The sequence below is a fragment of the Aspergillus piperis genome (genome assembly GCF_003184755.1).
Source record: "Aspergillus piperis CBS 112811 unplaced genomic scaffold BO85scaffold_9, whole genome shotgun sequence".
Lineage (NCBI taxonomy): Eukaryota > Fungi > Ascomycota > Eurotiomycetes > Eurotiales > Aspergillaceae > Aspergillus > Aspergillus piperis.
In genome coordinates this window covers 723,492-736,033 of record NW_020291599.1, presented here as the reverse complement: position 1 = coordinate 736,033, position 12,542 = coordinate 723,492, and the positions used below count along the sequence as shown (strand labels likewise).

General features: G+C 52.6%; 5 protein-coding genes across 5 annotated transcripts; 3 read left to right on the top strand and 2 right to left on the bottom strand.

Annotated features, from left to right (window-relative positions):
* Window positions 1–90: 90 nt before the first annotated feature.
* hem14 (oxygen-dependent protoporphyrinogen oxidase) lies at window positions 91–2,117 on the top strand. Its single transcript, XM_025657034.1, has 3 exons — window positions 91–460; window positions 525–1,205; window positions 1,266–2,117. Exons 1-3 carry the CDS (start codon window positions 137–139, stop codon window positions 2,052–2,054), a joined length of 1,794 nt encoding a protein of 597 aa, XP_025515510.1. The 5' UTR covers window positions 91–136; the 3' UTR covers window positions 2,055–2,117.
* Window positions 1,950–2,506, bottom strand: BO85DRAFT_306644 (uncharacterized protein). The gene has a single exon (XM_025655380.1). It carries the CDS (start codon window positions 2,417–2,419, stop codon window positions 2,081–2,083), a length of 339 nt encoding a protein of 112 aa, XP_025515509.1. The 5' UTR covers window positions 2,420–2,506; the 3' UTR covers window positions 1,950–2,080.
* Window positions 2,506–3,471, bottom strand: BO85DRAFT_306658 (putative RNA binding protein Pym). The gene has a single exon (XM_025655381.1). The coding sequence runs from the start codon at window positions 3,253–3,255 to the stop codon at window positions 2,593–2,595; it is 663 nt and encodes a 220-aa protein (XP_025515508.1). The 5' UTR covers window positions 3,256–3,471; the 3' UTR covers window positions 2,506–2,592.
* Window positions 3,472–3,688: 217 nt separating this feature from the next.
* Window positions 3,689–4,357, top strand: BO85DRAFT_520313 (cytochrome b-c1 complex subunit 9; the record flags this gene model as incomplete). Its single annotated transcript, XM_025665125.1, has 5 exons — window positions 3,689–3,700; window positions 3,752–3,822; window positions 3,876–3,941; window positions 4,007–4,055; window positions 4,123–4,357. 5 exons carry the CDS (start codon window positions 3,689–3,691, stop codon window positions 4,183–4,185), a joined length of 261 nt encoding a protein of 86 aa, XP_025515507.1. The 3' UTR covers window positions 4,186–4,357.
* Window positions 4,358–4,599: 242 nt separating this feature from the next.
* BO85DRAFT_520312 (putative ubiquitin-protein ligase E3 component (UBR1)) lies at window positions 4,600–11,903 on the top strand. Its single transcript, XM_025665124.1, has 3 exons — window positions 4,600–4,692; window positions 4,797–11,245; window positions 11,305–11,903. The coding sequence occupies exons 2-3, from the start codon at window positions 5,052–5,054 to the stop codon at window positions 11,570–11,572; spliced, it is 6,462 nt and encodes a 2,153-aa protein (XP_025515506.1). The 5' UTR covers window positions 4,600–4,692; window positions 4,797–5,051; the 3' UTR covers window positions 11,573–11,903.
* The last annotated feature ends 639 nt before the right edge of the window (window positions 11,904–12,542 follow it).

The window sequence follows — 12,542 nt, the reverse complement described above, 5'->3', positions numbered from 1 at the left end:
TAATAAACTTTATTGCGGTCGGCAATCGGAGCTTCTGCTAGCGGCCCCTCCGCTCCGCAGCTCTTCCGCTTCCTCCACCCCGTTGAGCACCCTGGACACTTGGTTGCTGACCCCAGTGTGTCTCATTATCGCTAATATGCGGTTACCATGTGCTTCCAGCCGTGCGTTCCGGCAAGTGCGAGCGCCATTGGCTCTGCTCCACAGGGGTCAGAGGCACGCCGTGCATACCAAACAGTTTGACGCTGCGGTCATAGGCGGTGGCATCACCGGCCTCACAGCGGCCTACCAACTATCGCGCGACCCGTCGTGCTCCAAAGTCACGCTTTATGAGAAGTCCTCCCATTTGGGAGGCTGGCTCTCGTCCGAGCAGATTCCTGTCCGTGGAGGACATGTCGTCTTCGAATATGGTCCGCGGACCTTGAGGACGAGTAGTCCCTCGTGCCTTCCCATGATGGATCTGGTAAGCCAGGACGTCAGTACTAGGGGGGTTGCCTATGGCTAACAATACTGGCTCAATGCTGCAGATAATGAACTTGGATTTATTGGATGATGTTCTGATCTGCGACAAGAAATCGCCCGCAGCTCAAAACCGTTACATCTATTACCCCGATCATCTCGTACGCCTGCCATTTCCGCCCACGGAGGGATTGCTTAAGACAGCCTGGACACTTTTGATGGAGCCGTTGTTCGAGACTTTTCTATATAGCGCTATCTTCGAGAAGCCAAAAAGGGCTGAAAATGCCCACATCCTCTCCCGTGACGAATCAGTCGCGGATTTTGTTTCGCGTCGGTTCTCCCCCAAAATGTCGGAGAATCTCGCTTCTGCGGTCATGGCTGGCATTTTCGCGGGAGACGTAAACCGTCTGAGTGCAGAAATGGCCATTGGCTATGTACGAGAACTCGAGAAGAGATATGGATCTATAGTGGATGGCATGATGACCCAGAGGGCGTCAGGAATGCGTGCTATGCCAATGGATGAGTTGTTGGCGTTGGAATCGGTGGCGGTCCCATCCCACAGTGATGATCGTTACTGGAAGAGTCTGCGTGCGGTGGTCTCAGATGCCAGCGTTCTTACGCTGAAGAACGGTTTGGGACAACTGACAGATGCTATGGCTGCCCAACTCAGGAGTTCCAGTAATGTGGAAGTTGTGACGGGGACTGAAGTAACCTCGCTTAGCCAGAATCCGAAAACTCGGGACTTGACCGTGAGTGAGAGCTTACGTCTATTTGCTATCAAATGGATTAAAAGGCTGACATGAGTATAGATCGGGTTTGGTACGAACGAGTCAAAGACTCATAACCGTGTAATTGCCACCCACGCGCCCTCGAGTCTCGCTCGGCAGATAGAGAACACAAAGGTGGGTGTCGTACCTTCTGATACGATCCGCGCCCTAGGACAGAACAACTACGCAGCGACTGTCATGGTTGTCAATTTATATTACGAGGACCCAGACCTGGTTCCAGTTGAAGGGTTCGGATACCTGCTACCTAGCTCGGTTCCCTTTGAACAGAACCCCGAGCGGGCCCTGGGAGTTATCTTCGGGTCCCAGTCCAGCGAAGGACAGGACACTGCACCCGGCACAAAGCTCACCGTGATGATGGGTGGTCATTTGTGGGACGGCTGGAGCGAGTCCGACTATCCTGATCCGGATAAAGCAGTTGAGATGGCCCAGGCATTGCTTCATAGGCACTTGGGAATCAAGACGGCTCCGTCTGTGGCACGCGCCCGGTTGCTCCGCGATGCTATACCCCAGTACACAGTTGGCCACCTGTCCCGCATGAAAGAGCTCTCGCATTCTGTTCGGAGTGACTTTCATAAGCGGCTCACCTTAGCTGGTGCATGGTATGGCACTGTGGGAATTGGCGTAGTGGACTGCATCAGACAAGGTTACCTAGCCTCGTCGTATGGTGTTGGCTCTAAGAAACTTGGCCCTGGAAATAGCCGTCGACCTTGGACCAAGCATGACTTCCATAACTGGGAGCTGGAAGGGGGCATAGCTACCTCCCCGGTTCGGTTCGATAATGTTCACGTTACGGAGCGTCAGCATTACTAGGACAGACCTACACGGGCTTTCGATGTCTATATTAGCATGTATGATACCAAATGTATGATTATCTGCACTATGCGGGGAAAAGCGAATATGATATCGCCAGTAGCGATCCCAGATATCAATTTGGTAGCGCGAGAAGCTAGTATAAAAAACAGTAAAAATGTAACGATGTTACAGAGTATGTCTTTCATCCGGATTTTGCCATCCTCGGTAGACTGCCACGGATGGCTTATGTCGGGAGAAGGGCTATCATGGATCGGACGAGAGATCCGCGAGGCCCAAGACATGTAGCGAATATCTTGATACGCTTTGGCTCTAGTGCTGAGGAAGTCGAGCCGCTTCCAATGTCTGGTTTGATACTCCTGCATCGACTATCGTACGGATTGGTATGCTCTAGCAATCAAGTCACCAGAGACCCGGAATAAATGCCGTTTATGGATGCCAGTGACCGGAATGGCTGTAATGGAGCACCTTCAGAAAGTCGCACAATAGGACCTAATTAATAAGAAGTACGGTTACTTCTGCGAATCGGTAGTTCCCTCTACTCCTTCACTTCGGTGGCCTCCTTCTTGTCTCCGTTCGAATCGAACCCGAGGGAGTCCAGTTGGCGAATCAGCTCCTGAATCTTGATCACCTTCTCCAACTGCTCGGGAAGAAGGGCCTCTCCCTGGGCTTTCTTGTCGCGCAGGTCGCGAGCCTGCCTCAGCTTCTTCTTCAAGTTGCGGGCCTTCTTTTCCTTCTCGGCTTCAGGGTCGACTGCCTCTTCGGTTTGCGCTGCGTCCTTTTCGGCTCCGTTCGATTGCCTCTTAGCCTCTTCGGGCGCACCGGCACGCCAGTTCTCGATGCGAGTCACATCCTTGCCGTTGGTAGCACCATCCTGTGTCGCCTTGGCCTTCTTTCTAGCTTCGCGACGCTTCGCATTCTTGTTGTTGGTTGCACCACCTGCCTTGTTGGCCGAGGTGTCCTCGTCGTCCTTCAATCCATCGGCACCGGGAACCCCGCCTTTTCCGCGATTCTTCCAGGCCTCTGCCGCACGGGTTTTGTATAGTTCCACATCCTCAGGAGGGCGGTATCCCGGTCGGACACGGATCTCTCGTCGCTTGGAACCGTCGGCACGGACAGACGAAGGAATGTAGCGCTCCCCTGTGGATTCATTCGTTGTGATCCCGGAGGAACTGACCGCACCAGGCTTGTTGGAGGCCATAATTTTATTTTCGTTCGGCGAGGTGTTGAGAGTCGGTCGGGTGGGAAAATGTCAGTGTGGGCCTGAGGGGGAAGACAAGTAGTTCCACGGTAAGAATTTCCCCCTGATTTAAGTCTCGAGGGTGAATGCGTTGGAATTAAATACCGGTGTATGTTGCCACAGTTATTCACCAGTCAAGCCCGACAGCGCATTTAAATTGTGGACTCGTCGACGTAAGGTTGATTGATTCTCCAGGCGGCCAGTCGGAGGCTCTGCGCAGGTGGTGTTCCGACTGGCCAATCAGCGACCCGGTGATTCCCGCTGTTGCTTTTCGCGGCCGCCAAACCGAACTCGATCCTGACTGGAATCTTCAACCTCATCTCGCCCATCCTCTCTGCCTTGCTGTCTTTCCCCGCTCCCTTCCCCCTCTATCTTTCTATCCATTACCGTCACAATGGCCGGCGCTGTAAGTGTTTTCTTTGTATGGGTTTTGTCACAGTTCAATGGCTAACTCCAGGGTGTTCCCGTTCCAGTTCGCTTCCGCTATCTACCAGCATGTCTCCCCTTTCACTCCGGAAATCGATACTTGTCGCCCGTCATGGAATGGTCTTGCTAATTGGGAATCTTTGAACGACTTACAGGGGCCTGATCCGCCGTAACGCGGTCTACCTGACCACTATCTTCGCCAGTGCCTTCGCCTTCGAGCTGTACGTTGCTGTTATCGGGATCTTTCGGGGGGTTGACAATCGCTAAACAATTATCTTTGGAATAGGACCTTCGATACTGCCTCCAACAAGGTCTGGGATTCTTTCAACCGCGGCGTACGTTTCTTCCCTCCCACGACCTTTCCGCATGAGTTATACTGACGGGTTCGTTTCACTACTGCAGCGCCAATGGAAGGACATTAAGCACCAGTACCTCAACAAGGCCGACGATGAGGACGATGAGTAAATTCGGGTACAATACTCGCCGTGTTACATATGAAAGAATAGAAGTGGTGCTAGGGGGTTCAAAATATCCATTCCCATGTTATACTATAGCCGAGTGCCGGGAAGGAGAAGTGCTATAACCCAGGGTGTTTGTACGAGATAGATTCGCAATAACCTGTAACTTTTGTTTTTTCAGCAGTCCATCCAGGAGCAGGGTATGCATACGTAGGTTATCCTACCATGTAGGCCAGGTCAGTAGTCAAGCAACACACGGATGTTGCCCAGCTGGGCGGGGGAAAGCCAACCGGGCGTTCACACGCCGTGGATGAGAATCGCGGTGGCGCCAAGCCCCGGTGTTTGCAGTACCTCGATGTCATGGGCGAACCAACTCTTAGGACACTCCTCTTCTCTTTCACATATTGTCTAATACAGTGTCATCGCTTTTTGCTTTCGGAACGACATCTCCATCAGGGGTCCTATCTGAATGAGAGAATAGGAAAGTTCCGCTCATGTTATCAACGGGCTACTGGTGCGTGCCGCTGGATACCATAAAACCCGACTTCCCACCACTTCCCCACGGTGACATCGCCGTGCCTGCTATCGCTCGATAACTAAGCTTCTTGACTGATCTAGATTTTTTTCCCCTCCCCTCAACCTTACTTGGGATTTACCACCCCAGTAAACCCGACCGATTTCAACGCCCTTTCCACTCCGTGGCTTATTGCAACATACTTGCCGCCACTCACACGCTCGATCACAGGCCGAGCGATCGCAGACTGGGAGATCCCAAGCCGGCCCCACGAAGCTCCCACTCCATCCGACCCTCACCATCCCCTCACTTTTCGGACAGCCCGATGAGTGTCGCGATCCAAGCGCAAAGGCGATAAAATGAGTTTCACGGATAAGGAGATGGTACTCGGGCAAGGCCTTCTACGGCTCCCCGCTGCACACAACTATCGATATGGATTCAATGCAGAGCAAGACCTACTTGAGCTGCTCTTCCACTCTTTAACCGGCTTCAACGAGGAATATCTCCGACTACTTTTCCCCAACGGACCCCCGAAAGGTGTTTGGAAACTAGCGGAAGCTCAGGGAGCAAAGGAAGGAGCAGAATATACCGAAGCGGCGCGGGGAAAGCGATGTGGTCACATTTTCAGGGCCGGCGAGGCTACTTATCGGTGTATTACCTGTGCTGCGGACGATACCTGCGTGCTCTGTAGTCGCTGCTTCGACGCTTCTGATCACACCGGCCATCAATACCAGATTTCTTTGTCCTCGGGAAACTGCGGCTGCTGTGACTGCGGGGATGAGGAGGCATGGCGACTACCGTTGTTCTGTGCGATCCATACCGACAGCGAGGATAAGAAGGGCAAGCAAAGGGCTCAGACTCAGCTTCCGCATGACTTGGTCGATAGCATCAGAACGACTATTAGCGGCGTCCTGGATTATTTCTGTGATGTCATCTCTTGTTCTCCCGAGCAGTTGCGGCTCCCGAAAACAGAGGAGGGGATCAGACAGGATGAAGAGGCGTCCCGGCTACGTCCCGGTTGGTATGGCGATGGAGATCTACCGGAAGATGAGCCGGAGTTTGCTCTTGCTCTTTGGAACGATGAGAAACACACCATCCGGGATGTTGCTCATCAGGTCAGCCGGGCTTGTCGGGAACGGGATCGTTTCGGCAACGATAGGGCCCATGAGACGAACGATATTGGGAGGAGTGTAGTCAAATACTCCAAGGATCTGCAGAGGCTGCTGGCTGTGTCGAAAATCATCGAACAGATTAAGGTCACGGTTACAATCCGGTCTGCCCGCGACACGTTCCGCGAACAAATGTGCGGGACTATCGTCGAGTGGCTTGCAGATATCTCGGGGTGCAGTATCATGGACGATAACGAGATTCTGCGCCACACCATCTGTGAGGCACTGCTTAGTCCATGGCAACAACGCAGCAATGCTGCGAATGCCGATATCGGAATGAAGGGCATTGATGACCATCAGAGGTCTGAAAATGCTCCGTACCGCACGGTTATGCTCACGGTATCCCCACAGGGGCAGGTGGTTTTGGCTGCAGAAGACGATGACGACGAGGATGATGAGGATATCGATAATGATAATGAACAAGTTGGCGACGGCGATGGAGACGAAGAATTCGTGGAGACCCATGATGATGCTGACGACGAGGATGAGGATATGGATAGGCAGATTGCTTTACTTCGTGAGCAAGCCGAAATAGAGGATATGGCGGATGAGGAAGATATGGTGATGGGCAACACGGATGACGCTTTTGAAATGGCTCAAACTATTATCCAACTGGGTCGGCGGTCGATGTCCCCCAACACTGAGCAACAACAGGAACGACAGGAACAAGAAGAGCAGCCAGCCTCGGAGAACCAAGCTCCGCCGCAATCTCCTGAGCGCGAGCCGAACTCGAATGACACATGCCAACTTCCTCCCATGTCATATGTTGCCATCCCCAAGACACCATCTGGCGTGGTAAAACCATCACCTGCAAAGACCCCTAGTCATTGGCAAGTTCGACCTTCCGTCCCGGCCTTCGGGGAGCATGTTCCCCCATACGAGGATCTCTGGCAGCGTACGCGCCTGGACTGGATGATCCTGTTTGATCTCCGATTGTGGAAGAAGACTCGTACCGATCTGCGCGATCTTTACATTGGTACCGTGGTCAATGTTCCCCAGTTCAAGCGAATCATGGGTCTACGCCTGTCGGCTCTATATACGGCGCTCGCGCAGTTGTACCTGATTGCAGACCGTGAACCGGATCATTCAATTGTCAACCTTTCCCTCCAACTTCTAACGACGCCTTCTATCACTGAGGAGATCGTGCTGCGCGGGAACTTCCTCACCAAGGTCATGGCCATCCTATATACATTCCTGACTACGCGTCAAGTTGGTGAACCTTATGAAGTAAACCCGAACGCAACTCTGGCCTTCGATGCCGGTTCCGTGACCAACAGACGTCTGTACCATTTCTTCCTTGATCTGAGATACCTCTTGCAGTCAGAGTATGTACAGAATCGCGTACGCAGTGAAGAACCTTACCTCGCTCAATTCTTGGACCTCGTCAAGCTTTCCCAGGGTATCTGTCCCAACGTACGTGCCGTGGGAGAGCATGTCGAGTACGAGACCGACGCCTGGATCAGTGCCTCGATCCTCATGCGGGAGATCAATCGGCTCTGCCGTCAGTTCTGCGAAGCATTCCGCAACCCCGAGGTTGATGGTGGCGTGAAGCTATTGCGAGCAATCCGGACAGCAACCATCTCTGCAATGGTTCATTCTACGGGAATCGAGCGCAAGAGGTTCGAACAGGCGGAGATCAAGAACTATGTACGGTTCAAGACTTTGCCTCCCCTTGACTTCGAAGTCGATCAGCAACGAGTCCCCCGTTACCGTGTTGTAGACTTTGTTGTTGAAAGTGGTTCGATGAGCTTCCACCATGCCCTGCACTACACGCTGTCGTGGCTGCTGGAGTGTGGCCGCAATGTGAACAGTGCTCTGATGCGGGATGTGCTCATGAGTGCTGCTCACGCCGCAAATGAGAAATACATTCACGATAGTCAGCTGACTTCTGAGGATCTGCTCCTCTGCATGTTCGATTATCCTCTGCGGGTCTGCGCCTGGCTCGCGCAGATGAAAGCGGGCATGTGGGTGCGTAACGGTCTCAGCCTTCGGCATCAGATGTCTCAGTATCGTGGAGTGTCGTCTCGCGACTTTGCCTACTATCGCGATATCTTCCTACTGCAAACTGCGCTGGTGACCTGTGACCCGAGCCGGGTGCTTGCGTCTATCGCAGACCGGTTCGGTATGATGGACTGGATGACGAGAGATTATATGCCACGCCCCGGATACGAAGACAGCCAGATCATCGACGTAGCCGAGGAGTTTGTCCATCTGCTGGTCATCCTGCTCACAGACCGGACCTCTCTCACCGCTGTTGACGACAGCGAAGCCGCAACGCGCGAGAACATGAGCCGCGATATTGCGCATGTTCTGTGCTTCAAGCCGCTTTCTTTCTCGGACTTGTCTACACGCCTCAGTGACAAGCTGCTTGACTCGGACCTGTTCCAGGATGTCTTGGACGACGTTGCAGGATTCCGTCCTCCTGAAGGCTTGAATGATACAGGAACTTTCGAACTTAAGCCGGAATATATCGACTTGATTGATCCTTATAGTGCTCACTACAGCAAGAACCAGCGGGACGAAGCAGAGAGCATCTATAGGGAGTGGATAGCCAAGAAATCTGGGAAGAAGGCATCAGACATTGTCTTCGAGCCGAAGCTGCGCCCTATCACTTCTGGCGCATACTCGGAACTTCCTAAGTTCACAAGGACGCTGGTTTTTGCTCAAATTGTCCACCACTGCTTGGACTACGTGGTCTCCTCGAAAGAGCGTACTCCCAACATCCCGCCTACCCGTGTGGAGACCTTCCTCCAGGTTGTCCTCCACCTCATCCTTGCGGCGTCTCTTGAAGATAGTAGCGAGGATGATGGCTCCTCACCGTCATTCGTGTCGCATGCCTTGAACAAGGCCAAGGAAACGACTCTGGCTGGATCATTAACTATTGTTGGTCTTCTGGAGAAGATCTCTGTCATGAGTGAATTCTCCGCCTGCGGGCCCAAGATCCGTCATATCCTGAAAAGGCTTTGGCAGAAGCGCCCTCAGGCCTACGCCTCCGCCACTGCCTCTCTCAAGTTCCCGTTCGATCGGGTAGACACAAGCTCCCCTGCCATTGACACCGACAATGAGAAGGAACTGAAGAAGAAGCAGGCCCTTGAAAGACAAGCGAGGGTTATGGCTCAATTCCAGCAACAGCAACAGAACTTCCTTAACAGCCAAGGTGCAATTGACTGGGGAGAGGAGGACTTTAGCGACCTCGAATCCGAAGCCGAGACTGCTCCCGAGACTAAACTATGGAAGTATCCTAGTGGTACTTGCATTCTCTGCCAGGAGGAAACAAATGACTCCCGACTCTACGGCACATTTGCCTTGATCCAGGACAGTAGCATCACGCGCCTGACAGACATCAACGATCCTGACTGGATCAGGGAAGTGATCAGGACACCGACGAGCTTGGATAAGTCTGCGGAGCACATTCGTCCTTTTGGAGTCGCAGGAGAGAACCGCACGACGGTCCGCCGACTGGACTCCACCGGTGGTGAAGTTATCAGCGAGAAGATTGGATTGAGTAAAGGTTTCAAGGCCACGCACACCCTTCGTGGACCAGTCACCACCGGTTGTGGGCATATCATGCACTACTCTTGTTTTGATGCCTACTTCCTCGCTACTCAGCGCCGCCACTCGCAACAAATCGCGCGGAACCATCCTGAGCGTTTGCTGAGCAAGGAATTTGTCTGTCCGCTATGCAAGGCTTTAGGAAATGCCTTCCTTCCTATTATTTGGAAGGGTAAAGAGGAATCCTACCCGGGGGCTCTGAATACTTCTGTGCCGTTTGATGATTTCATCAACACACAGTTGAAGTCGGTCCTCTCGCAATCGTACAATTACGCAGTGCTCGCAGAAAACAACAATGTGCAGCTACAACTTTATCAGGATCTATTCAGCAATTACCTGTCGAAGGCCTTGGTTCCTCCACTGGCAACTAAGGTTGATCAGCTCATGTCGTCGCAGTCATCGTCAACGTCGTCGTCTCTGCCCTCTGCGACTCACTATATACCAACAGCGAGGATGCCGATGCCTGGCCTCTTCCCATCACAGGACGAGAACTCAACTGCAAGTCCGCTGCAGGAAGCTTCGGCCCAAAGCGGAAGCCCCATGTCTGTGCTCATACAGATCTACAAGCGACTGAAGCAGACTATCCGAATGAACCACATCCCATCCACCTTCAATCACCATCCGGATACCACAGACACCAATGACCTGGTGCACACTGATTCCTTGTTCCAGAGTTTTGGCTTCAGCATTGCTGCTACTGAGATCTCTCAGCGGGGAGTTGAATCAGAGCCAGGGACGACTTTGTTGGACAAGATTCCTCAGCTGACTCTGACGCACCTCCGAGTCTTGGCTGAAAGTGCCTTATCGTACGCTGCCGTCGGGTGCGTATACAACTCTAATGGCCCTCATACGCACAGCGGGGACGAGTTCCAAGAGCTGCATCGCCATAAGATATGTCAGCTCTTCATCGGCCATCCCTGCTTGAGTGGCAGCGCACTGGTAAACGAGATGCGTGAGATTGAACCGCTACTGGCTAAGGATACTTTTGTCTTCCTGGCCGAGTGTTCGCTATCCCTGCTACCGGTGCTGTCAGTTGACATTCGCCACTTGATTCACGTATGCTACGTGGCCGAAATTGTCAAGGTCGCGGCTACATATATCCTCTGCCCGAAGGGTCTGAAGGAGGAGCTGGCGCAGCATCCCAACGACCAGTATCTGTCTGAGCTAAGTCAGACAGATCCACGATACGAAGCGAGCCGGCACTTCTTCCACTCGATCGTCACCGAATTGAAATCTAACTCGGTAGGCCACGCGGTGGGATCATCGTTCCCTGCTGAAACCGGCTACGTCAAGGACGGCGTGGAAAGTGCAACTCCGGATGTGGTGATCTCGCTGAGGCGTCTCATCTCCAGCTATGCATTGACTTTCCTGCGCAAGGCGGTCATCCTACTCCACGTTCAGCACGGCGTTGAGTTCCCTAACACTGGTTCTCACGACGCGAATGCGTCGGAGCTGGACCGTCTGACCAATCTCCTTCAGCTGCCATCCGTTGACGAAATCTTTGCATCGACCAACCCGGCTCGGGAGAGTGGTAAGCCGTTCGATGCTATGATCTCCGGATGGATCTTCCACTGGAATGCGACCCGGTCGGGCGTTCGGATGGGCGACCTTAAGCTGTGGCCCAGCCTTCCTCACCCGGCCATTTTCGAGCTGGTCGGACTCCCCAAGTACTACGACAGTTTGATCGAAGAGGCCAACCGGCGGCGGTGCCCCAAGTCGAAGAAGGAGCTGAGTGATCCCAGCATCTGTCTCTTCTGTGGAGATATCTTCTGCTCGCAGGCAGTATGCTGCATGGAGAACAAGTTGGGCGGATGCAACCAGCACGTCCAAAAGTAAGTCTATTTCCACCCCCTTTCTGAAGTATTTGGAGAACTCTGCTAACAGCAAGTAGATGTGGCAAGAACATTGGTTTGTTCATCAACATTCGCAAGTGCACTGTGCTCTACTTGCACAACCGCAATGGATCATGGCACTACGCACCGTACCTTGACCGACACGGCGAGGTCGACCCGGGTCTCCGGCGCAACCGGCAGCTGATCCTTAACCAGAAGCGCTACGACCGACTGCTTCGGGACGTGTGGTTGTCACACAGCATCCCAGCTACCATCAGCCGGAAGCTGGAGGCGGACATCAATAACGGCGGGTGGGAGACGATCTAGAGAGGGGGCCTAAGGAGTTATCCTGTTCTGCGTTCAGCATTGGTGTGTTGTGATGTGATGTGTTGTATCCTGACTTGGCTTGATGACCGGTGCCAAAAGCTCCTGATGACTTTGCAAGCATTTGATCGGATTGTTTATTCTTGAAGATAGTTCACATATATGTATCTACGATGCAGAGGTGTTTTGTCTGGACGATGGTGGTTGATACTATATATTCTATGTCTTTTGCTTGATCTTGATGTGGATCAGTCAGTTGATGCGGTCTGTAGTAATGGTTTGGCAGTGTGGACTATCATCTGCAGTGAATCGTGAATTTTATCTTGGTCATTAAACTTGGCCTTGATCTACATGTAGACCTCGATCTGAAACAAGATCAACCGTGTGACTCACAGGGAAGCCTTTGTGTCGTGGGGACAACTTTAGCCCTGGTACTAGCCCCTATACTTTCATTGGTGATATGCTGAGACAATTTAAGCTTTCGCTACAGCCATAGCTTATACACAGTAAAATTGTGAAGGGGAAATTACATTAATCAAGACGATTTTCATCCATCTTTACACAGAGTAGATAGTTCATAATGGGCTACGGCTTCAAAGCTGCCCATGTCTCTATTGCATAACCGTTCCCTGTTGACACTCGACAGTAGCCAGCTAGCGAGCAACGACACATAGTGGTTAGCACGGTGGAATCCAATCAGCGAATCGGGGTGAAGCCAATTGACATTGCGCGTCCACATAGTAGTATCGCTAGTATGATCGTCACCCTCCATGACTTCACACGGTTGCTGCAAAGGTTCACCGGGTTGAAACCTACGCGGGCAGGATCGGAGCAAGTCGCTGGATCCCTCACGGACCACAGAGCTCCAGCTCCAGCTCCACGAAGAAAAGCAGGATGCAATAATCCCCGCACATCGGAGACTTAGTATGTGCAGTCAAGTAATTAAGCAATTGGCAGCTGTCATCTCCATTAC

What these genes read in the sequence shown, in the direction of transcription:
- hem14 (XM_025657034.1), top strand. Translation starts at nt 137, where the DNA reads ATGCGGTTACCATGTGCTTCCAGCCGTGCGTTCCGGCAAGTGCGAGCG. An exon ending in GCCTTCCCATGATGGATCTG is followed by an intron (nt 461 to 524) that starts GTAAGCCAGGAC and finishes TCAATGCTGCAG; the next exon opens with ATAATGAACTTGGATTTATT. An exon ending in CGAAAACTCGGGACTTGACC is followed by an intron (nt 1,206 to 1,265) that starts GTGAGTGAGAGC and finishes ACATGAGTATAG; the next exon opens with ATCGGGTTTGGTACGAACGA.
- BO85DRAFT_306644 (XM_025655380.1), bottom strand. Translation starts at nt 2,419, where the DNA reads ATGCAGGAGTATCAAACCAGACATTGGAAGCGGCTCGACTTCCTCAGC.
- BO85DRAFT_306658 (XM_025655381.1), bottom strand. Translation starts at nt 3,255, where the DNA reads ATGGCCTCCAACAAGCCTGGTGCGGTCAGTTCCTCCGGGATCACAACG.
- BO85DRAFT_520312 (XM_025665124.1), top strand. Translation starts at nt 5,052, where the DNA reads ATGAGTTTCACGGATAAGGAGATGGTACTCGGGCAAGGCCTTCTACGG. An exon ending in TGCAACCAGCACGTCCAAAA is followed by an intron (nt 11,246 to 11,304) that starts GTAAGTCTATTT and finishes AACAGCAAGTAG; the next exon opens with ATGTGGCAAGAACATTGGTT.